The 25,878-nt window shown below is 31.8% G+C and overlaps 1 protein-coding gene across 5 annotated transcripts in view; it reads right to left on the reverse strand.

Annotated features, from left to right (window-relative positions):
- LOC106059772 (mucin-16-like) overlaps positions 1–25,878 on the reverse strand; it is a 172,223-nt gene that overhangs the window by 3,374 nt on the left and 142,971 nt on the right. For 4 of the 5 annotated variants that reach the window (XM_056003651.1, XM_056003654.1, XM_056003655.1 and 1 more), the window contains 33 exons: positions 25,579–25,795; positions 25,314–25,477; positions 23,650–23,811; positions 22,567–22,689; positions 22,341–22,460; positions 21,829–21,954; positions 21,408–21,530; positions 20,717–20,962; positions 19,693–19,824; positions 19,415–19,540; positions 18,919–19,047; positions 18,690–18,821; positions 17,831–17,941; positions 17,379–17,519; positions 16,950–17,075; positions 16,625–16,747; positions 15,705–15,824; positions 15,432–15,554; positions 13,870–14,139; positions 12,722–12,985; positions 11,419–11,682; positions 7,697–7,924; positions 7,440–7,568; positions 6,533–6,760; positions 6,253–6,381; positions 5,189–5,416; positions 4,933–5,064; positions 3,735–3,847; positions 3,143–3,204; positions 2,757–2,917; positions 2,534–2,630; positions 1,844–1,857; positions 362–506 (listed from right to left, as the gene is read on the reverse strand). In XM_056003651.1, the coding sequence (XP_055859626.1) occupies positions 362–506; positions 1,844–1,857; positions 2,534–2,630; positions 2,757–2,917; positions 3,143–3,204; positions 3,735–3,847; positions 4,933–5,064; positions 5,189–5,416; positions 6,253–6,381; positions 6,533–6,760; positions 7,440–7,568; positions 7,697–7,924; positions 11,419–11,682; positions 12,722–12,985; positions 13,870–14,139; positions 15,432–15,554; positions 15,705–15,824; positions 16,625–16,747; positions 16,950–17,075; positions 17,379–17,519; positions 17,831–17,941; positions 18,690–18,821; positions 18,919–19,047; positions 19,415–19,540; positions 19,693–19,824; positions 20,717–20,962; positions 21,408–21,530; positions 21,829–21,954; positions 22,341–22,460; positions 22,567–22,689; positions 23,650–23,811; positions 25,314–25,477; positions 25,579–25,795 (5,008 nt within the window). The remainder of the gene's footprint in view (positions 1–361; positions 507–1,843; positions 1,858–2,533; positions 2,631–2,756; positions 2,918–3,142; positions 3,205–3,734; positions 3,848–4,932; positions 5,065–5,188; positions 5,417–6,252; positions 6,382–6,532; positions 6,761–7,439; positions 7,569–7,696; positions 7,925–11,418; positions 11,683–12,721; positions 12,986–13,869; positions 14,140–15,431; positions 15,555–15,704; positions 15,825–16,624; positions 16,748–16,949; positions 17,076–17,378; positions 17,520–17,830; positions 17,942–18,689; positions 18,822–18,918; positions 19,048–19,414; positions 19,541–19,692; positions 19,825–20,716; positions 20,963–21,407; positions 21,531–21,828; positions 21,955–22,340; positions 22,461–22,566; positions 22,690–23,649; positions 23,812–25,313; positions 25,478–25,578; positions 25,796–25,878) is intronic. The other variant, XM_056003652.1, reaches the window with a different exon arrangement.

A 25,878-nucleotide genomic window follows, 5' to 3' on the forward strand; every position in this document is an offset into this window, starting at 1 on the left:
CATACCTCCCTCCCAAGGTTCAAGGTTAAATCAGGTTGTCTCTGATCAACTTGTGACACCAAAGACGAGTTTCTTTTATTTACTAACTTATATTTTCTACTTTCCAAAATTCCTTTTCTTTGTTTTGATTCATTAGATTTGATAACTTTTACACTTTTTCCTATTAAACAAATAACTATTTCATTTATTAATATGAAGGGTCTTAAATCTCAGGATCCTTAAATTCAATGTAACTGTTCAGGTTGTAACTTCCAATTAGACCTTCTTAAGAGGAGATTTTTTTTTTTTACAAATAACCAAAAAGATAGCACATTGCTAGATTAATGTAGAAAAGAAACAGTGAACTGTCAAGGAGACCTACCTCTCATCATCAGCACTGTCATCTCTGCCCGTTCTTTTCTTCTGGTGTCTAATCCAGAGACAGACAACTACAATAACTACAGCACACAAGAGACAGAAGAGAGGGATGCCCACAGCCAGTCCAATAGTCAATCTGTTATCATCAGCTATTTCAAATTGGATAATGGTAGTTTAAGTTTAGAGTAAATAAAGAAATAAATATTGCTTACTCTGTGATGAGGTGTCAAATCAAGCACTGCATTACACACGTTAAGAACATTTTCTAATGTTAGAAAAGATGTCAATCATCTAGCAGTAGCTTGTAGCTCAATACTAAGCATTTCATTGAAATAAAAATAAATGATAATTTAAAAAAATTAAAACTTTGTGATTTTTATTGATTGAAATAATTTGTTTCAGTACTCCATTTCAGGTATTGAAGTTATTGTGCATGCCTATTTTTTTATACAAAACATGGACAATTTATTAAATCAAGTTTTTTTATATTTTTTTACAGAAATTGGACTGACAATATATGCTTTAAAAAAAAAATCCCAAGGTCACATCACAAATGAGGAGATCTGAAACAAGATCAAATTAGCAATCAACTCCAAGGTGAGCTACTGACAACTGTCTAAAAATGCAAACTATAAAACTTTTTGGCCATATCACAAGGCAACATTAAAGAATGGAAGGGCTTTTCATTGAAAGAGAATCAGACTCTATTTAATGCAAAAAAAAAACAACAAAGAGGACTGAAGAAAGACGGTTGACCCACCAGATCATGATTGGTGCCCCAACAGTTCGACTAAAGTACCCGGAATATGTGAAGGTGAGACTTCACACACTAGGCTCATTGTGTCGGACTCGATCGCCTAACTTTTAACTACTTAACTAATAAATTAATAATAAACATGTTAAAATGCAAGAAAAGTATAATTTTTTCCTGACATTGAAAAAGGTGCTGTACTGGTGGCGTACCATCACAAAAAAAACAACACTGCATTTACATCAATGTAATCATTGAAGAATAAGATAGATTAATTAAAAAATTTAGTCATCAAAAAAAGAATTGCAATTTCCATTTTAATTTACTTTAAAATACTTGTTTACTTGAAGTATGTTATTCTGATGGTGAATTCAAATATGATTTTCTAACTACTGTTATTATTCAAATGATCTTTTCAAAGCATGCAGTAAAAGAAAACAAACTAGATATGGCAGGCATTGCATTCATGGCTTCTGAAATTTACTTGTTGGAACTTAAGTAAGATAAAAAAAATATTTTTTTAATTCATAGTAATGATGATTTGATATATTGTTTTCTAAATTTTTAAACAAAAATACTGGGAAAAAAAAAACATTTATTCACATGAATTATGGTCTAACACATTGATAAAGTTTGCTGTGCAAGATAAGAATGGCTAAGGTAATATGGCTTTGTAAAACATTTTAACTATTTACTTTATAGTAGTAAATGGAGTGTAGTAAAAAACAAACTTACTTGATGGTATGGGACTGTTGAAAAAAAAAGCATGCTTATATTTTTTTCAAATAATAGCAAGTATATTAATTCTAAACATATAAGTACATATTACCTAAAAAATAAATAAAATATTTAAAGACTTTGTGTAAATAGCTCACTTAAAATTTGTAAAGATTAATTAACTTAAAAAAAAACCAACATTAGCACTGAAAAAAAAATCTGCTCTTTATATTGAACATTTTAGCTGCACAAAAGGAAAAGTTATTATCTGGTTGTGCGGTATGCGCGCTGGACTGATTGTCTAGATGGTCTAGTGCTCATACCCTCCTCGTTGCCACCCTCCATCAACCAGCGGGAGGTTGGACTAGGAAGTATATTATCTTCAACTTTGAAGGAACATCTAAAATATGGAAATATTTTACAACATGTCTGTAAAACAGCACATGTACAGCGCATCTAAATAACAGGTTATTAAAATTATAAAATCTTTTTTTTTAAATTGGAGAAATGGTTTACTAATTATGTATTAAATGAAGTGAATATAGTGAATATTGATATAATGAATGTATACAACCCACCTTTAAATGCTAAATTTGTTAAGTTTAAAATGGCCTTTTTATGACCACTTATCTAGGTTTGCTGATTTGAATTCTTTCTAGGTATCTTACGCTTAAAACTAAAATAATTCAGAAACAATATTTTACATACCTGCATGTTGCTGCTGTCTCATTTTCAATACAAACTTCAGTGGCTGAACACTTATATAAAAGTTCTCTTATTTGACAAGGGCTTGAAGTACTGTTGACTAAAATTGCATTTTGTATAAATTAGCATTTCGGCAAATTTTTCAGTTTTTTTTTTAAATACAAAATTATTAATAGATAATACTAATTAGAAAAAATAAAAGAAGCAATAAATAATAAAAACTTACATGTCTGTGTATTATTAACTATCACTGAAGAAGCTATAACTCTCTGATCCCCTAAGGTAATAGGGACTGGAGATAAAAGTACTTTCACTGCTTCAACTAGTAATGCAGGATCCTCATTAGAATCGTATAATAATTTATAATCAACAACAAGACTTCCTTGCCTAATAATAAATAAATGAAGATACAAAATGATTTTGATCAAAAAAAAGAATTTAAAGCTAAAAATAAATGAATGCACAAAAATAGTTTAAAGAAATCAACAAATCATTTTAAAAATTTGGTATTTACATCAATTTTATTTTCTTTAAGATTATCATGTACAGGTAAAACAAATATCCACTATTTTATTTTTATACTGCCAAAATTGTATATATATATATATTTACCTTAATAAGAGTATTATTATATCTTTGAGTGTTTTCAAAAATGTTCTGTAATGCTTTAGTAGCTGTGGAGAACATTTTACAAATTTACAGATTGTGTAATTATTTCATATAAAAAATATAGTTTTGTTTTCACATGGTGAAGATGTTTTACAGTTGAAAATAAACATCCACCTCCTTTAAAAAATCACCTTGAAAGTTGTAACTTTATGTAAAACCTTTCTGATGCAAGATGAAACTCACATTGAACTTATTATAGCGAGAGTGTTGATTCCTTAAACATGTTTACATCAGTTCACATTCATCAATTCAGAAAAATATTCAGATAGTTGACCAAAAAAAAATGTCTACGCTTTTAATTAAAGAATTAAACTATTAAATGCTTAACTTAAAACAAAAGAGAGCTCAAAATATCACTATTTAAAAACCGTGTGACTTGCATAGCCTCATATACAAATGTTAAATAGGACACAGGAACTAAAATATGGCATGAAATTTAATACTTCTTTACGTCTAAATTTAATTAAAATTTATTTAAGTCTATATAAATTATTTTAAAATGTTCATTTGTATGTTTATAATGTACAGTACTTACAGTAATCTGTACTTCCTTTGTCAAATTCTGGTAGTCAGAAGACTTGGTGTCATTTATGTTCCTACCATTTAGACTATAATTAAAGGTGGTGCTAAATAGCTGCTGACTTATAGCTATAAAAAAAAAAAAACAACATTTAATTATGGCTTGTTACATACTTACAACTGAAATGTCAATAATTAAAAGATGTTAAATATTATTTTTACTAGAGCACTCCCAATAGTTACTGTAAATTAAACAGTCCATTTGTACATCTCTCCATAAATAAAAGTTATGCTAAGTCAATTTAGATAGCTGTTTTAATACCTAGAAATAAAATAGAAAAACCATTTAATTTAATTCAATATACCCTATGTTTCTTTTTGACTGTGACCCTCCCCCCTCCACACAACAGCAACATATGCATGTGAAACATGTTACACAGTTACACAGATCTAGTCTCAAACAAGGAAATCCTATGCCGAACTGGGAGTCGAACAATTAGTGAGGTTGTGACAGAGCGTTGCATGAGGTTTGCGGGACATGTTCTCCGACAAAATAAACTATGCATACCAAGAGTTGCGATGACATGGAGACCAACACAAGAAAAGCGCAAACAGGGACATCCTCGTATAACTTGGTGCCACACCTTCATGGAGGACCTCAGCCTCAGAATAGTGGACACAAAGTGGGAGGAGGCTACAGGCAATGCCAGTGACAGATTTTTATGGAGACAGCTTGCCGCCCGATGCCCAATGGGAAGCATGGTCGAGAGGCCAAGTGCGCTTGAACTTGGCTTGGCTACCTAGAAGGGGGCACGAGGTTTGACACCTGACTCGGGCAGAGTTGTGTTAACTGAGCGTCTTAAGGCACGGAAAACCAACTTCTAGATACCCCCTCCCCCCCACTGGTCCACAAATGAGATTGGACCAAAAAGTGCTCTGAGCATAAGCATGAAAGTAGCGCTATATAAAAGCTATAATAATAATGCACCGAATGGCGCAGGAGGAACTAAGTCTAAGTAAGTACGTAATTATGTGAAATACACAAATTGTAAGACACCTCCTCAAGGATAATTAAGAAAATATTATAATTGTATAACTCTGGAAAATGTTCCCTTAATAAGTGTTCAGAACTGAGTTGATAGTCTTATGAAGTTTGATATCGCATAAAATACATTACCATTAAATAAAAAACATGACCCATGGCAATAACTTACATTGACAAATGTTAAGAGTGTCATTTTTAAAGTATCCATTGACACAATCACACAAGTAGGCACCATCAGTATTAACACAAGTACTGTTGTTGGGACATTTGTAAGTGTTTTTGTCTATGCATTCATCAATGTCTGAAGAACAATATATATGCAGTTTTTAATTAGTAAATTATAAACTGGAGAAGTCAGAAACCTAAGCTAGGTGCATTTGACACATTTAATAATCTAGTGTTTCTATTAAAATGTGTAGACTAACCTTCACATTTGCTAGTGCTTGTATTCTTGTAATATCCTTGTAAACACAGACACTCATATCCACCTAATGTGTTGTTACAACTGGAGTTTGGTGGACAGTTGTATTTAGTGGCATCTAAACATTCATTGACATCTACATTACAAGTAGAACCTTGCCAACCAGATTTACAAGAGCAGTAACCAGATGTTGGGTCACATGACAAAGTGTTAGACATATTGCATGCACAAGCTGAAAAGAAATTAAGTGAAACTTTACAAACTTTCTAGAATTAAAACATTTTTTTTTATACATAATCAAATCATGCATTCATTACGGATCTCTTTCAATAACATTCTTTTATAATTACCAGTTTTGCAAAATACAAATATAGTAGCTTGGGGGACAAAGGAAATCTTTTCTCCTAGTACTTCTCTTAATATGGGTAATTGGGGAAATAAAATATCAGGGGTGGACCAAAACCAAACCTTCTGCCTTGCAGGAAGTGGAGGGATTCACAAAGGCTAAGGAACCTTACCCGACAATAAAGACAGCTATCCAGAGAGCTGAAAGGGGCAGCCCCCCAGATGGTTGTGCACAGGGCTAACAACCCTGTCATATAAAAAAAAATACTGTTACGAAAGCTTCTACACACAAGGAAATCCAGATAGATCTCAATGGGAAACGATCTAGGCTTGGAAAAGGGCACGATTTTTGTTTTGCAACCCCCGATGCAATGGATTGATGATGTGGAGGCAGATCTCCAACAGCTTGGGATTAGGGCGTGGAGATGAAAGGCCCAGGAGAGATCTGAATAGAGGGATGTTTTGAAAGAGGGCAGAGCCCTCCTTGGGTTGTAGCACAACTGGAATGGATGGTTGGATCTCCAATAACCTTTGTTTAACTAATGCAGCAAATGTTCAAGTCTAAAACTGAGTTAACAGGGTGATGAAGTTTGACATTGTGTAAAATAAATATAAACAAAATTAAACAGATAAAAGTTAACACAGCATGAAAAAACAACAACATTTGATGATCTAGATATACAATGATTGTAAATTAAAACTTGACCAATGGCAATAACTTACATTGACAAATGTTAAGAGTGTTATTCTTGAAGAATCCGTCAACACAATTACATAAGTAGGCACCAACTGTGTTGAGACAAGTACTGTTGGTAGGACACTTGTAAGTGTTGTCTGTGCATTCATCTATGTCTGAAGAACAATACACAGACAGTTTTTTAATTAATACATTATAAACTACAGATTTTAAAAAACTCTGGTACATTTAATTACTCATTAAAAATTCATTGTATTTTAAATACATGGGTCTAGCTAATGTATTAAATAAAATGTGTAGACCAACCTTCACATTTGCTAGTGTTGGTATTTTTGTAATATCCTTGTAAACACAGACACTCATATCCACCTAATGTGTTGTTACAACTGGAGTTTGGTGGACAGTTGTATTTAGTGGCATCTAAACATTCATTGACATCTACATTACAAGTAGAACCTTGCCAACCAGATTTACAAGAGCAATTACCAAATGTTGGATCACATGACAAAGTATTAGACATATTGCAAGTACAGGCTGAAATGAAATTAATTAAGTGAAACTTTAACTTTCTTGAACAAAAAAACAATACAACAACCAAATCATGCATTCATTGTAAATTCTTGCTGAATAACCAATTGCAGAAAACCGTATAGTCACATTCCTTTCCTTACATAAAAAAAAAAAGCTGCGACCAGTACAGTCTATACAATCTATATTAAAGCCTACCCTAGAAAATTAATAAACAATCTATATTAAAGCCTACCCTTGAAAATTAACTCATTTGAGTAAAATTACAATTTATCTTTTGTGGTCTGAACCTAAAGGGGAATATGACAAATAACAGACTTTTGTCAAAGCCCTGTAAATAACTGATTAAGTCCATTTGACTTTCAAGTGATATTAGTAATAATGAATTAATTAATAAATAAAGTTACTTTAGCTATTAAATATAAAATGAATATATTCAAAGGTGACCACTATACTAACTGTCTGTATGATTGGTGAACTCTAGGAAATGTTCAATCATAAAAGTGTGTAGAAATGATTAAAAAGTTATGAGGATCAAGATTTAGTAAAAATAAAAGAATATTTAAGAAAAGAAAAAAAAATGGGCTTAATTAACATAAAAGATAACATGGTATTAAATTTTTCCCCTGATGATTTAGGTATACATTACAATTAAATTAAAATTTGACTGATGTCAATAGCTTACATTCACAAATGTTAAGAGTGTTATTCTTAAAAAATCCATCAACACAATTACACAAGTAGGCACCAACTGTGTTGAGACAAGTACTGTTGTTGGGACATTTATAAGTATTGTTTGTGCATTCATCAATGTCTGAAGAACAATATACATACATTATAAACTGGAGAAGAACTGAGGTACATTTAATTACTCATTAAAAATTCATTGTATTTTAAATACATGGGTCTAGCTAATGTATTAAATAAAATGTGTAGACCAACCTTCACATTTGCTAGTGTTGGTATTTTTGTAATATCCTTGCAAACACAGACACTCATATCCACCTAATGTGTTGTTACAACTGGAGTTTGGTGGACAGTTGTATTTAGTGGCATCTAAACATTCATTGACATCCACATTACAAGTAGAACCTTGCCAACCAGATTTACAAGTGCAATAACCAGATGATGGGTGGCATGACAGTGTATTAGACATATTGCATGCACAGGCTGAAAAGAAAAAGGATTTATTTTCTTGTTAATTAATACATTATCAAACATGCACCCTTTTTAGATCTTTCCATATCATCATACTATAACAGCCTGATTTGTAAAATACAAATAAATAGTATGAGATTAAATTAAAATGAAGCTATAATTACTATTTGATGAAAAACAAAATTAACTCATTCCCTTTAAATTTTAAATTATTGCATCGCATTGTTGATCTTTTTTTATATATTCTTTTTTGTTCTGCTTTGAGTGAGTAATAAGTTTTATTGCTGACATATGTAATTATATTAAGTTGGTTTGTATCAGAAGAGGAGTAATCTTGTAGGATTTTTGTTATATCATACTGCAGCCCAACAATCTTTGAAGCCAAGTTACAGTAATCTTTTTTTGATAAGTCAATTTCCCCTTAACTTGAGCATTAATGGTACATCTTATTGGGTTGATCTAATTTTAGTATGAATTAATGTTACAAAAACAAGTTGAATTAGAAAAAGTAATTTGAGCTGCTATACTTATTTATTTTTATGATATAATAAATCTCCATTTATCTAAAAAAAAAAAAAAATCTCTATTAATTATTTTCAAGTTATAAATCAACCTGTATAAGAGTTATTCAGTTTAATACCTATTTAACAAAATATTGATTGTTTTATCCAAAATGGGACATATTTACAGACTAACAACACAATAATAGAACACCCCTTCAACTAAATATTGTGTATTACCCAAAATGGAACATATTTACAGACTAACAACACAATAATAGGGCTGATAATCATGGAGGAGTTCTTTTAGCAATAAAAAACACTCTTATAGCAGAAGAAATTACCTTACCTAACTCAAAAAATGTAGAATCAACATTTTGTAAAATTAATACCACCTCAACATCCCTGATAATAGGCAGCATTTACAGACCACCAAATTCTAGTTTAGAATACATGCAGGAACTATGTAATCAGATTACGACACTTAAAGAGACAAATAAAAATGCAGTTTTTTGGATTATGGGTGATTTCAACCTACCTGATATAAATTGGAAAACACTAACCATAGATAAACACCAAAACCTTAAGGACATAAATGAGCTTTTCATAGAAACTTTACACAACCTAAGTTTAGATCAAATCATTAAAAAGCCAACTAGATTAAACAACACATTAGATCTCTTCTTAACCAACAGACCTGGATTAGTAGTTGATTATGATATTATCCCTGGTCTATCAGACCATGAGATCATAAAAATACACAGTCAGATAAAAGCAGTAGCCAATACAAAACCCAAAAGAAAAATCTTACTCTGGAATAAATGTAACCTAACACAACTACACCAAGCTGCATTTAACTTTCAACAAACATTCTTATTAGAAAAAGACATTAACCAACCAGTCGATGACCTCTGGAATTTCATTAAAAACCATCTTAAAAGCATTATAGAAAATCAAATACCAACTAAATACACATCAAACAAAATAAATAAATGCTGGTTTAATAATAGACTAAAGAAGCTTTGTAAACAGAAGGAAAACCTATATAGAAAATTTAAAGAAACTAATGCAGAAAGAGTTTACAAAAAGTATATAAAAATTAAACACATTTACCCAAAAAGTAAGCAGACAGCTGCAGAGTGAATACATAAACAATGTAATATCTAAAGACAACAACAAAAACCTATGGTCATACATTAAGTCTAAGAAAATGGAAACAACAGGCGTCCATTAAAAGATGAACATTACATAATACATAATGATAATGAAACTAAAGCAAACATTCTAAACAAATACTTTGCATCAGCATTCTCAGCCCCAGGAGACAAAGACATATTACTGAATTTGAACCAAGTAGACAACATAGAAGATATAGTAGTACAAGAAAATGGAATTCAAAAACTATTAGCCAACACCAAACCAAATAAAGCTTCTGGACCTGATGGTATTCCAGCTAGATTACTCAAAGAATTAAGTAATGAGCTAGCCCCAGTGTTCAAAATACTCTTTCAGGCTTCACTTAACCAGGGCAGAGTACCAAAGGACTGGAAAGAAGCTAATGTCACCCCCCTATTTAAAAAAGGAGAAAAATCTGACCCAGGAAACTACAGACCAGTATCACTTACCAGCATCACATGTAAAATCCTAGAACACATAATATGTAGCAACATCATAAACCACTTAGACAAACATAATGTCCTCACACCATACCAACATGTCTTTAGGAAATATAGATCATGTGAAACACAACTAATAGGACTAATTGATGATTTTTCAAAAGGTTTAGATAATAGTGAACAAATAGATGCTATCTTACTAGATTTTTCTAAGGCTTTTGACAAAGTTCACCACCATAGTTTGCTTAAAAAATTAAAATATTTCGGCATTAATGGTCCACTGCATCAGTGGATTAAAGACTTTCTGATAGGGAGAGAACAAACTGTAATAATAAATGGCTCTAAATCAACACCGATAACAGTAAACTCAGGTGTACCTCAAGGAACAGTCTTGGGTCCACTACTATTTTTAATTTACATAAATGATTTACCAAATTGCATTACGTCAGGAACAAAAGTCAGATTATTTGCAGACGATTGCATAATATATAGATCAATAAAAACAACACAAGACACAGATATTTTACAAAGAGAATTAGATGAATTACAGAAATGGGAATCAAATAGGAGCATGTCTTTCCACCCAGAAAAATGTCAGTTGTTAAGAATAACAAAAAAACTAAAACAAATTAATTCCACTTATCTTATCTTATTCATGGCAAACCAGTAACACAGACTAAAAACGCAAAATACCTAGGTGTTATAATAAATGAAAAACTGTCATGGAATCCACATATTGATGAAACTACAAAAAAATCAAACAAAGCATTAGGATTTATTAAAAGAAATTTCTATAAATCAAATAAGAACATAAAACTAAAATGTTATTTAACCTTGGTTAGGCCAATAATAGAATATGCATCCTCTGTTTGGGACCCCTCAACTCAAGAAAACATTAAGAAACTAGAACAGACACAAAATAGAACACCTTTAGTAAAATCACTAAATTTAGAAAGCCTTCAGGACAGAAGGGTCAAAAGTAAAGTAGCAATAATACATAAAACACTGAACCATAATCTTCAAATACAAAAACAAAATTTAATAAAATACTCTGAAAGACACAAAGATAAAGGCACATTCCTCGTCCCATATGCTAGGACAAATTTGTACAAATACTCCTTCTTCCCTAGTGCTATTAGAGCATGGAATGGGTTGCCTGAGCTAGCCAGGAAAACCAGTGACTTGGCAGAATTTAAGTCATTGGTTAATATGCATGACTAAATGCATGATGCGTAGGACATAATCATCTTCTTTTTTGAAGTAACGTCTGTATTATATAAGATAAGATAAGATAATAGAACACCCTTTCAACCAAATATTGTACTTTACCCAAAATGGGACATATTTAAAAAGAAAAACACAGCAGAGAAGAAAAGACAAAAGAACTTACTTTGGCAGGTGTTGTCAGAAACATTTTTGAAGTAGCCTGAAGCACAAGTGCATGTATAGCCACCATTTAGATTGGTACAGTTACTATTGCTAGGACATGTGTAAGTTTTGTCCTGACATTCATCCACATCTATAGAACAATTTGTTCCTTTCCACTGAGCTGTACATGAGCAGGTTCCATTGACATGGTTGCAACTGTTAGCATTGGCAGAGGTGCAGGCACAAGACTGAGAGCAAAACTCTCCATAGAAGAAAGGTGGGCACACTAGTGAAAAAAAAAATATTTTGTTGCAAATTTGCCTCAAAAATGAGAAAAAAATTAACCAACTATAAAGTATGAATAAACTATACATTTAAAACAAACTTATATATAAGGAAAAAAAACAACTACTGATATGACATTTACGTAATAGTTAATTAAAATTTTTTAAACATTTTCCATTGAAAATATGAATGATTCTATGGATTTTTTTTTATATTAGTGATGACCATTGCAGACTGCTCATAAGCAATTTCAATAGTATGAATGATCATGAGAAAGATAGAACTGGTGCATGAAGGGGTTCTTGCCCTGTATGGAGACAGGCTTATAAACATACTCTCAGCAACTCTGAGCTTAGAATACAAAAAAAAAAAAAAAGCACAAACTGCATGCAGAGTGAAAGTCAAAATTAGAATTTCACTTGATTGATTTCAATATGAACACAATACATGTATTTCTACTTGTCACCATATTATTTTCTGACACTATAATATTACTGGTGTGGTTTATGTATGTAGACATGGTGGTGACATTGGGCTCTTGTGTGCGTGTTCTGAGTCTTATAAATGACGCACATAGAGATTCACAGACTCTCGTAAATGAGGAAATGACACAACTTGTAGCAGACACTAATAATACGTTTAATATATGCAACAACACCACATAGTGAATATGATACACAATTGAAGAATAATCAGTAGGAATCCTTTATAGAAAACTTGGCGAATAAAGAAATAACTTAATTGGTACAAGTCTCAACTGCTTTATAATAACTCCATAGTCGCTGCTTACAATAACTGACTTCTACTGACTCTCACTCATGACTGTTCTTACTGCCTGTATCAACTGACTGCTATCAAGTAACTCTATCAATTGACTATAACCAACTCACTGCTCTTAACTCTGGTTAACTAAATGTTAACCATGACTTTTGAATACCATTCATAATATTAAAATGGGGTATCAACTCAATGGCACCAACTTTGAGGTGGTGACACTTCTTAACATTGGTTTAAAGTACCGGTATATGTTTAATCCTTACCTGTGCAGTCTTGTGTAGCAATTTGTCTGTAATACCCAGTTTGGCATGAACATGAAAAACTTCCTGGTGTGTTAACACACTTTTCATTCTTCAGACTATTGCAGCTACTGGTATTTGTACACTCATCTACATCATCATCACATGTTGGACCAGTCCATCCCTTGTTACAGAGACAAGTTCCATTTGTTTTGTCACAAGTTGAATGAAAGCTGTTACAGTTACACTGTTGGCTACAGTCTTTACCATAGAAGTTGTCACTGCAAGCTGTGATGTAAATATGAATCTTGTCACTAGTAGTATTAATTGTGACATTTATTTAATGACTTTTACTTCTTCAGTCCAATTTCGAAGCTACACTAAAGAGTCGACAAGAAGATCTTTAACACAAAACATTTAGTATAAACTTAGTAAAATAAAATAGATATGTTCTTGCACATGTATTAATTTTTAAAAATAGCTTTTATGTAGCTCCACTTTTATGCTTATAGCATGCTTGGAGCATTCATTTGTGCATCAGTGGGGGGAGGGTGTCTGGGAAATGGTTTTCTGTGCTGCCTTTAGACACTCAGTAAACACAGCTTAACTCGAGTTGGGTGTCAAACAAGCTTGCTAGGTAGCTAAGCCAAGCCCAAGCTTACTTAGCCTCTTGTTCAAATATCCCACATTAAATCTTTAATTTAATGATATACTAAATTCAAACAGGATAATCACTTTAAGTATGCACAGTGACTAGATTGCAATACTTTTGGTATTGAGACCCAATATAGTATCAGTACAACTCCTACAGTAAACTCAAATAAATAACAAGTCTAGGTTAAAGTATAGGTCTTCTACCTCCCTGCCTGTGTCATAGAAAATCCAATAAAACAAACCAACACAAAACATAAAGAATAACAAAACCAAGGGAAGACTAAGACTAAGACTAAGACTGCTTTATTGATCCTTACGGAAATTTGTTGTGATTACAAGGACTCCTTTTCTCATTTAAAGACACATGATCTATTACATAAGAACATTTAAGATTTTGCTGTATCATTTTACATTTTATGATCTACAAAAATATATGTATAGTAAATACCACTTTGTTTTATTAAATAGTATCTAACACAAAATAAGTAATACTAACAAATACTTTCAGGAAGACTCACCTAGACATTCATCATTTTCATCTGCTTTCCCATAACCAAGCTTACAACTACAGATAAAGGCTCCGTTTGTGTTGAGACATTCTGTGTTATTTTTAGAAGCACAGATAGATTGGTTTTGAGTACACTCATTGATATCTACAGAACAGTCAGCTCCAGTCCATCCAATCTGACATTGACAGGTACCATTAAAGGGGCTACAACTCTGTGTGGTAGTAGGAGAACAGCTGCACTGGTTGGCACAATTATTTCCCCATGTACCACTTGAACAAGCTAGTGGTTAAAGAAACAAATCAAAAACTAAAATAAAAAGGGATTGAATACCAGAGTAAGAAAACAATTCTGATTTAGTTCCATAATGAAGGTTCTCATCCTTCTTGCTGTATCAATTTCATTTTGTTAGAAAGAGGAGCTTTACTTAAAAGAAAAGCCGCCACTCATATTTTTATATATATATACTAGCCATATATTACCAGTGGGTCTTAATTTGTGTATCACTGATATAATGTGTTAGAAACAATTAAACAAAATAATAATGTTATAAATGAAGTGAATGCGTGAATGTAATAATGTTATGTCCTGCGCATGGGTTACCTTTCAGTAGTGTCTACTGTAAGAAGCGTGCGAAATGAATTTAACGCAGAGCTATGTCAAGACAGATAAGTCGCAGCATTAGGGAACAAATTTATGTAAAAATTCTTTTGAAAAACATATTTGAAGGTAAATTTTATTAATGAAATAAATGGACTATATTTTGTATGTTCATCTGTTAAAGTCAAAAACTGTCTTTGAGAAGAGCAAATCTATCATCTTAGAATTAGATCTAGGACTAGGCTTAGAGAGATTTTCTGTTCTGCGCATATGTGACCTTTCGGTCTTGTCTCATGTAAAAATGGCTATATGAGCTAGATCTATGAAATAGTAATACTTTCAAAGAGTTGGGCAACCTTTATTTTTTTTTTTTGAGGGTCTTAAGTTTGTTTTAGGGCTACATTACATATGTTACTGTTCCAGTTAGTATACAAGGAACATTTATGCCAAGTTTTTATCAAGATTGGTCAAACAGTTTTGATTTCTAATTGGGACATACATATATACATACACCTTACTTTCTGCTTAATATTATAGATATATAAGTAGTTATATTATAATAATATATTTATTGTAATTAAAACTTTATATATATGGCTCCTTTTGCCTTGAAAGGCAGTGGATGCGCCCAAATGAGTCACTGGTTTTGGCTTAATCTTGAGAAGGGGCAGAATCTAGTGTGGCTAATCAAGCCAATTCTAGAACGGCAGACTTTGCCACAATTCACACATGTGTATGCCTCTGATTCAGGGCTAGCGGACAGGGCAGCTTTCTTTTTTTCCCTCTTGATTAAGGCTGCTTTAATTCTTTTGTTCTCAGCGAGGGTTGTCCCAGCACGCACAGTCCATCTCCATGCACTCCCGTCTTTGGCTATGTTTTCCCACATTAAAACTTTATGGACGTGACAACTGTCTAGGTATAAATATTATTCTAAAATAAAGAAAATATGTTAAGAGACTATATGATACACTTACACTGGCAAATAATTCCATTTGCAGCCAAAGATTTACCAGGAGGGCAGGAACATATAACACTTGTATTGTCAGGTGTTTCACTGCACAGATCACTACAGGAACTAGAGCTGCACAAGTCTACATCTGATACAAATAATACAATTTCTATATAAAGACATCACTAAATTTGAAATGAAAAAAAAAGAAATATATTAGAAACAAAAATAGTAAAATATTATTTAAACCTACGCCTCATATTATTTTACAGAAAATTTAAAATAAAATAAAACAAACCTCTACAGGTTCTCAAATCACTGTTTAAAGCTTGTCCTTTAGGACAGAAACAAGTTTCATTGCCAATGATATTAATACACTGGTACTGACACAATGAACTGTTGGTACACACACTGGTCACTGTGTAAAAAAAAGATTATCATCAGAATGAAATCCAAATTTTAAAATGACCTATAAATTAAGATGAATGGACAAGATATTCATTTGTAAGAGATTGTTGTCGTACTTATGTTAGAAATCAAGAAAAAGTTTCATGTCAAGAATCCTAAGGAGTGGAATATGTAAAGCTCATCTTATCTTATATAATACAGACGTTACTTCAAAAAGAAGATGATATGTCCTATGCGTCATGCATTTAGTCATGCATATTAACCAATGACTTAAATTCTGCCAAGTCACTGGTTTTCCTGGCTAGCTCAGTCAACCCATTCCATGCTCTAATAGCACTAAGGAAGAAGGAGTATTTGTACTAATTTGTCCTAGTGTATGGGATGAGGAATGTGCCTTTGTGTCATGAATTATATGTGGCTGAAAGTTAGTGAAGTGGCCTGATTGGCACAATGATTAATCATTTTTACTTTCCCTACTATATCATGAATCCTTTAGAACTGAAACTTAGTACAGTCTAAATACCTGATTTAAACCCTAGCCTCCAATGTATTTCAAAAGCAAGACCCTCATATTACTGGTAAAAGCAGAGTGTTTAGGTTCTTATCCATCACATTCCCAAATCAATTACAATAATTCATAACATTCTTCATTTTGTAATTGCATATAAATTTTTTTTAAGGAATCAGTACTGTTAAATTTTTTTTCAGCTTAACTGCTACTGAGGAGTCAACATCTCTTTCACAGTTTCAACTATTTTTCTAATAAAAGCCAGGAAAATCAATTGTTTTTCACAATTAAGATAATCTTACCATCACATGTATATCCATCTCTGTTGAGGACATAGCCAGGTGTGCATGAACACCTGTAGTTGCCCAATGTGTTGATACATACACTTGTACATCTGTCTATTTGTAGAGCACATTCATTGATATCTGAGTAACAAAATACAGAAACACTAGATTAGATGCATGTTATCTTTTAGAGGATCTACTAACATAGATCATTATTAGAAAAAAAAAAGTTACATTTTTCAAAACTAAACTAAACTTAAACTAGTGAGTGTGCTGAACCACACTTCTTATAAATTACCAATCAAATTAAAACAAAGGCTATAAAACAAATGGTACTTCCTACCATCACATGTGTTAGTTGATGCATTATAAGCAAATCCTTTATAACAGCCACAGCTGTAGCTACCAACAGAGTTCTGACATGTCTGCTGACAAGTGTTTAACCTTGGATCCAAACATTCATTGACATCTAAAGAGTTCAAGCAACATTTATGACATATCACACATACAGTTACGGTACACTAAATAAATAAATAAAGGAACAATTTGTTAATTAATTATTACAATTTGTTGAATGAACATTAAGGAAAAGTTTTCAAACATCCATAATAAGAGTTAACTACAATTATTTTTTTTTAATAAAATGACATTGAACTTTCTGGTGTATCTAACAACTAGATAAAAATTTGTTTTGATAAATTTCTCTTAAATCTTTTTTTTAAGAAACAGTTCTTGTAAGAAAAAGTTCATATCAATTATTTTGTTTACTGACCTTCACACAATGTGCCATTAAGTCTGTAACCAGATTTGCAAACACATGAATCAGGACCTATACGACTCACACAATCCTGTCTGTCATTACACTGTAATTCCCCATTGGTACACTGGTTCACATCCACATCACAGAAAACTCCTAGGGTTGGGAAATGAGATGGAATAATTAGATTTAGTTCTTGGTAGATTTATTTAGTCACATTTTAAGTATTTTCTTGTGAGAAAATAGTATTATTTATATGTTCATTAAATCTGATTTAACATTCATAACAATAAATAAAGGACAATAAAAAATATAATGAATCTTACATCGCAATGTTTTGTTTTACAAGTTTTGGATGTTCCTTCAGATTTGAATATAATTACATCCTAGCCTAAACTCTTACAGGAATAAATAAGAATTTCTATCCAGAGCACAGAGTTAACATAGCATTATAATCTTGTATATACCTGTATATCCAGGTCTACAAATACATCCTCTAACATTATCACATCTTAATGCTCCAGTAGAACAAGAACAAGATCTTGAACAATTGACTCCCCAAGTTGTGCTACTACAGTCTGTAAGCAGGAAACATTGGAATCAATGTCTTGAAACATTAAACACAACAAATTTATTTTATTTAAACAAGAAAATATATTTATATTACTTAAAAAAAACAACAAAGCTTATATTAAGCATAGTTTTATCAATTAGTTTGGGTCAGTCATGTAATTAAATTCGTAATAGATCTAGACTAACAATAAAAAAGCATTTATGAAAACAAAGGAGGGGAGGAGGGAACAGCCTGAATTTGAACTCATGGCTCAAGCCAACATGGTAACCATTCTGCTAGTGGAGAGCTTATGAACATAAAAAATGTATAGTTATCTATTGTTTCTATAGTCTCGACCTATTTTTCAGGTTTGTGTTCACTTAGACAATGACCTACAAAGTAGACTAATTCAGCTTATAACACCCCTTCAGCCAATTACAATTTATTTCCCTTGTTTGAGATACAAAACAAAATAATTAATTACCCATAGTTAATTAACTAATCGGTTAATTTTTTAAATTGATTCTTGTGTTGTCAGGTAAAAGAAATAAGCTTGATCCGAGATTGGGTATGGGAGAAATAACTTTTTACCAGAAAGACAAACAGACAGAATGAGTTGATATAAGCTTTGTAAAAAAAATCAATATAACATAGCAAGAAATGAAACATTTCTATTTAAAAATTCTCACAGATCACCAAAAAAAGCATTTGAAAGCATTTCCATAAGAGTTTTTAACCATTGTTTTATAGATAGTATTTAAGATTTGTTATACTATTGCAGTTGCGTCCATCATTGTCCAAACTCGACCCAGGGGGACATGAACAGCTGTATCCTGGTACTCTGTTAACACATCCAGACTTGAAGCTGCACAAGTTCTTTGTTGATACTTCACATTCATTGATGTCTGTAATCAAATTGAAAATGTTAATCTCATTTTAAAACTTCCTCTCCTAGAATAGATTCCAGTTATACACTAATGTCATAATTAAGATAAACCTTACCTTCACATGTGTCTTTGCCAACTAGATTGTAACCATCAGCACAAAAACAATATGAAGTGTTCTGTTGAAAGTCTACTGTGCAACCTTGAGAGCAGTTCAGTTTCTCAAAATCACTGCATACATCTTTCACTGGAAGTGTAAAAAAATTCATTAGCTTTTTATTTGAACATTATAATACTTAAAGTAACTATTAAAAAAAAAAATAAAAGAAAAAAATGCAAGGCCAATGACAATAGCACCAGCTGGAATAGCCTGCCCAGTGTGCAGCCGAACATTCTGGGCTCACATAGGTCTCACCAGCCACATGAGGAGGCAAAAAAACCCAGTGCAAAGCCCTCAGCTCTCTGGATAACAAAAGTGGTCATCATCAAACCACAATGGATTGACTATATAAACAGAGAGAGAGAGAGAGAGAGAGAGAGAGAGAGAGAGAGAGAGAGAAAGAAAGTTGGAGTAGAGAAAGAGAGAGTCAGGGATAGATATACTTAATAATTACCTAGTAGACATGTTAGCCTATCATCATTTAATCTATACCCGTAGTTACAATCACAGTTGTATTTTCCAGGCACATCAACACAGATTTGTTGACATTGATGGTCCCCATTAGCACATTCATTGATATCTGAGGAGATTGTAACAGAGCAACTTGAGTTTTTTTTTTTTTGGATTCAATGATTTCTAAAACATTTTATTAGCTCTAGAATTAATGTCTAAATTGATAATGAAGTTTATCAAGAAAATAAATCTGTGTCAATTATTTGATGTGAAACATACTAATGCAGTCCCCTTTATCATTTCTTGCATATCCAGGCTTACAGTTGCAGACATGACTACCAAAGTTATTGACACAATCTTCAATAAGTGGGTTGCAGTTGTTTAGGGCAGGATCAACACATTCATTTATATCTAAAACAAAATAGAATAGAAACAAATATAGCATTTTTAGGCAGTAGTGATAAATGTATACGTTGTTATATTTTTATAGTATTTGAGGAGATGAGACGTTGTTCCAGGAATGAGGAAAGAATTTTCTGTTGGACATAACTTTATAAGTTTCAGATGTTCCATCGGGCATTAAGATTATTATGTCTTAGTCCAAACCTCCTGCAGGATGGCGACAAGCAAATTTCGCACCTATGGCCATCATAACGACAATCCTAAACACATGCTACATACCAAGGCAGCCATCATCCTGGCTGATTATGTTAAGTGAAAGTAATCTCTTTAGATATACCTAAAGAATAGGGGTTAAAAAATGCTCTATTTTCTTTTGATTAATTTTCTGGATAGTAGTGACATGGGATAATGAGCTCAAGACAAGAATTTTTATGATTTAGGCATGTTATAATTTAAATTTCATGAAAATATTAATATCTATCATAATAATACTTTTATTTTAATTTGGATTTTAAAATATTAACTACATATTGTCTAGATCTACTTCATTTTTAAATTCCATAATCAAAAATTAAATTAAAATTTAGTTTTCTAAACATTAATTTGTTTTAAATAAAAATGGCATGCATTCACTTCTCTATCAAACAAAACATTTTCTGACAACAAACAAAAAAGTAATTGAAGTTTAATTATAACAGGGTAGTGAAATACTAATGAACAAAATGGATAATTTCAGCAAAATGTGAAAAATAATTACAAAGAGAAAGAGTTAAAGGAAGTATCAACAAATCTGTTTAAAGAAATAATTCATACAGCCCTAAATGACTTTAAAAAAAAAAGGAAAAAAAAAAGGTTAAAAGACATCACTAGTAATGTAGTATTAGTAGTCAAAAGTACTGACCTTGACAAGTTCCATTTCTAACATATCCAATGGGGCAAACACAGGAATAGCTTCCCAAAGCATTAACACAAACATCACCAATCAAACAGTTGTCTGTCCTTAGTGTACACTCATCAATATCATTGTTGCAGTTGACTCCCTCCCAGCCTATGTCACATACACAGCCTCTGACAGGATCACATGTCCCGTGCCCACTACACTGACAGGATTGATTGCAGTTGACACCATAGAAGGACTTCTCACAAGCTGAAATGTGTAGACCTTTCTTATTAAGTAAAAAGCTTGACAGAAAAAAAAAAGCAATTTATTATCCTTGGATTTCAATTGAGTTAGCATGTAAGTTACTATTCATTAATATTTTGTTTGGTTAAAACCACACAGTTACTTTGAACATTTCCAGAAAACAGTGCTTGCAAACATCATCATAAATGTGTATTTTTATAGCTATTATAAATTTTACATTTTAAACACAGCATTTATCATGGGATGATAGCATTAATAAATGACTTTTATAAGACATTACAGAACACTTATGGTAAATGTAAATAATTCTTCAAATTGAATTTTAAAAGCTTTTTTTTTTCTTTTCCAATAAAATGAAGAAAAAAAAACAACTTCAGAACAAATGGAAAGAGTGTTTTTTATTTCTGCCAATATATTTGACTATTAATGTACTAAAATAAATGCCAACCTGTACAAGAAGTTCTATCTGCTTCTAGTTTAAAACCAGCATAACATGAACAAGTAAATCTGCCATAAGTGTCTGTACAAATTTGACTACAGGGCTTCTTGGCAAGACTGCATTCATCTATATCTGAAGAGGAAGAGAGCTTTTTATTTTGTAATTGCAGTAAAGAATTCCAAATAATTTATTATCAATTTTGCAACATATAATATTGATCTTAAAAATATTCCTAAATTATTTTATGATGCTTACAAAAAGATAATATAAAGAAAAAGATGTATAAACCCTACATAAAACAAATTTAGAAATCATAAATTACACTTAGTCTAATATATAAGAAAAGATCATATAAGAAATACATTTCTGATTGTTTTGTCATCTAATTTTGTATAATGCAAGAAAACTTATAATTGTATTTTATATTTACTTGTGCATGTTTTGTTATCTCCCTGAAGTGCAAACCCCACTTGACAATCACACCTTGCTGTACCATTGTTAACAAAACATAGCTGGGAACAATTCAGGGCTTGGCACAGCTCTACATTACTTGAATCTGTAAGTTATTTTAGGTTGAGCAATATTAACAAGCAACTACAAGTATTATTTAATAATATATATATATATATATATAATGAATGTTTTTAATATGAAAGAATAAAATTACATTTGCAGTTAAATTTTGTTTTCTCTCTTTATCTTAGAAAGAATGCTTAGAATTATCGTAATAATGAAATGCTGAGCATTTTGTTAGTGGTGTGAAAATATGCACAAACATGTACATGCATGTTATAATATAAGACAAGTTAAGTTTGCCAAGTTTTTGAAGATCACAATAGATGTGAGCAACTCAAAATACAATATATTAGGGCCTTGAAGTTTTCAAAATTAGTACAAATCAATAAGCATCAAAAGAAAAAAAATATTTTATCTTCAGCTTACTTTTTTCACAAACTCCACTTTGGAGAGTATATCCATTGAAACAATTACAAGAGTAACTTCCAATTGCATTGACACAAGTTTGTGAGCAGTCATCTATGTTCTCTTCACATTCATTGATATCTAGCACAGAAAAAAATCAAACAGCCAAAATATGGGGTCCAAATAGATCTAGTTTATAATTTTACCACTATTAATTCATAGAAATAGAAAATAATACAAATGTTACCATCACAAATGCTTGTGTTGAGTGTATTCAATCTGAAACCAATGTTACAGCTACAAATGTAGGATCCAACAGTGTTTTCACATCCTTGTGGACATGTCAAATTATCTTTACATTCATTGATGTCTAAGAAACAGCATGTCAGAAATAGTAAAAACAATCATCATTTTCTTTCTATGAAAATTTTAAAAGCCCATAAATTTAATTACATGTTAGTTTGATTAATACAAATATTTGTCTTATAAACTTCCAGATTGTCAGAGTAGACCATCCATGTTTTTTTAAAAGATAACTACAAGGTACAAAAATTAGTTTATGTTTTAAAAATCATGTATATGAATTAATTTTATATTTTAAGTTGATCGCCCGTCAAATTTCATTAGTGTGTTTGAGAGACTGAAAACCTCTCTTCCAAAAGCACTGGACATTTCCTGCAGTTGTGCACAGTGATAATAATAATCTTTATTATCCATAAGGAATTTTGTCTTACAAATTGAGCATTACACACAAAAAATTATAACTATAGAAAACAAAATATACATTTTGTGAAATATTTTTATCAGATAATTGAAATGTATTTAATGATTTGAATGCAAGGAGTTTTTGTGTCTGTTTGTCTTTGTAATGAGTGTCTCGTGATGGTAAAATGACAAAATCCTGACCCTAGGGTGCTTTTTATTTCTAAAATGTTTTTTCTTTCTTATGAATGTTTTTCACAAACAGATGCCCAAGTGTTGTTTTTTTTTACCATTAACTTTACTAGCAGCATGAACATATATCAACATACAGGTAAAGAACATGTGGCTTCACAGACTTGTCATGTTTTAAGTTGATAACATGTACTATTTAATCATTTAACACACGACATTTAACAAACAAAATTATAACTTAATATTATTGATTTCAAATGTCTAATAAGGGTAACAGATTACATAGAATTAAAACAAACATTTATCCCCCCCCCACACACAAAATACACATTTACTTATTTACAGATCATTATGATGGATTTAACAATTAGTGAAACTATTACACAAGACAAGTTCTACAAGAAAAAGAAGTATATAAATGGTGTTGATCACTTACCTATACATCTGCCCCCTTGCTCTTCAAATCCAACTGGACAAGGTCCACACACATAGCCTGTCTGATTCATACCTTGTTGTTCCGGTGTCAGGTCTGTACAGCTTTGACCCACAGCACAAGGATTAGCTCTACAGGCATTATAGTTCTCACTACAAAAATCTCCTGAAAACATATTTTTGAACAAGCATTAAGAAACCTGCAACTTCTTTCTCCTCTATAAGCAAAGGGATTTATTCTCTGCCCAGGTGGCTAGCATGTGTCCTGAGCTATCAAGTCTTTGTTTTTCCTGCACTTGGCATGACTTCACTTCTCCAGCCATACTTGTGGACCAATCGTATCCATCCTGCATTTCCTCCTTCAACACTCTCCTACCACCATCTTGCTGTTTATCTCCCTTTGTTTCCTTTGCAGCAATATCTCCTACTACCTTCATCTCCCAAACTACCAACCCAATTTTGCAACTCCTCCTTCCAATAACCTTTTCCCTTCCCCATCAAACCTTTCACCAGAAGAAGAGACAATATAATCCCATCAAACCTTTCACCAGAAGAAGAGACAATATAATCCCATCAAACCTTTCACCAGAAGAAGAGACAATATAATCCCATCAAACCTTTCACAAGAAGAAGAGACAATATAATCCCATCAAACCTTTCACCAGAAGAAGAGACAATATAATCCCATCAAACCTTTCACAAGAAGAAGAGACAATATAATCCCATCAAACCTTTCACAAGAAGAAGAGACAATATAATCCCATCAAACCTTTCACCAGAAGAAGAGACAATATAATCCCATCAAACCTTTCACAAGAAGAAGAGACAATATAATCCCATCAAACCTTTCACAAGAAGAAGAGACAATATAATCCCATCAAACCTTTCACCAGAAGAAGAGACAATATAATCCCATCAAACCGTTCACAAGAAGAAGAGACAATATAATCCCATCAAACCTTTCACAAGAAGAAGAGACAATAACACTAATTGCATCTCTCGATCAGTATATGTAAAGACAGCTCACTGTTGATATGTAATATGTAACATAAGTAGTCATAGTCTCTCTCTAACTGTTAAATATTATTAAAATCTAACAATACATTTTCATAGGCTATATTTTATTTTAGATGCATGGGAAGAATTCAAAATGATATTTCTTGTGCTGTAAACCCTTGATGTTAGATTTTGCTAAATGCTTGTGGCTCTCAATACTTTTATATAAAACATTTACTTACAATGAAATCATAGAACACATATAGCACAAACATTGTGATAGATAATGTGTGACTAGAGAAGATGATAGGTTGAAAAGTAGAATTTTTACAAAAGCAAGTAAAGTAGATCAAGTGCATTAGTATGTAAATCAATATTGATTCTATTTTGAGAAAATTATAACATTTAAATCAGCTTAAAAACTATTTCAAAATGTCATTAACACAAAAAAAAAGGTCACACTTATTTAAAACTTTTTTTGCTCTGTCTTATTGAATGACTAATTCAAGGTCCAATACTTCATAATGGTATACACAATGGTATGCACTTTTCAGAAAAACTATCACTAAACAGCATTATTTAAATATAAGTAATGTGACAAATAGATTTCCTACAATGATCTTTTCTTATGTTGAAATCTGTCTATATATTATTGAATAATAATGTAATCACCTGTATAAGCAGGAAAACAGTTGCAGGCAAACAAAATTGAAGTATCAGAAACAGTAAGTACTCTGCTATTATCACACTGCCCATGTCCACTACAGTTGCTACATGTTGCAGTGGGTATAGTGATTATATTAGACTGGCCATCTTTGGAATCTACGGCATAGACTCTGTGAACAAAATTTACTTATATAGTTCTATATATTACAAACAAGATAGAAAAACATTATCAGAATATAAATGAAATTTTAAGATCCTATACAAGACTTACTGAATGGAAACAATGTTGCTAACATCAGGGCTGTAGGTAATAATACCATCACCCGATACACTGACTCTAGGTGATGGACTGACTAGTTTATAAGTGACATTGTCTTTATCTGCATCTGTTGCTACAACTCTTATGGCGTTTGTTCTGTTTTCTGTCACCTCCCACTGGCTGTCATTGTTCAAACTTTGATTCAAGTTGAGCACAGGTAAACTGTTTTCTAAAATTAAAATATACAATATTCAAGTATAATGATGTTAAATGTTACATTTTAATAAGACTTAATCCTACCAGGCCTTAGCC

Source organism: Biomphalaria glabrata, chromosome 11 (genome assembly GCF_947242115.1).
Source record: "Biomphalaria glabrata chromosome 11, xgBioGlab47.1, whole genome shotgun sequence".
Lineage (NCBI taxonomy): Eukaryota > Metazoa > Mollusca > Gastropoda > Planorbidae > Biomphalaria > Biomphalaria glabrata.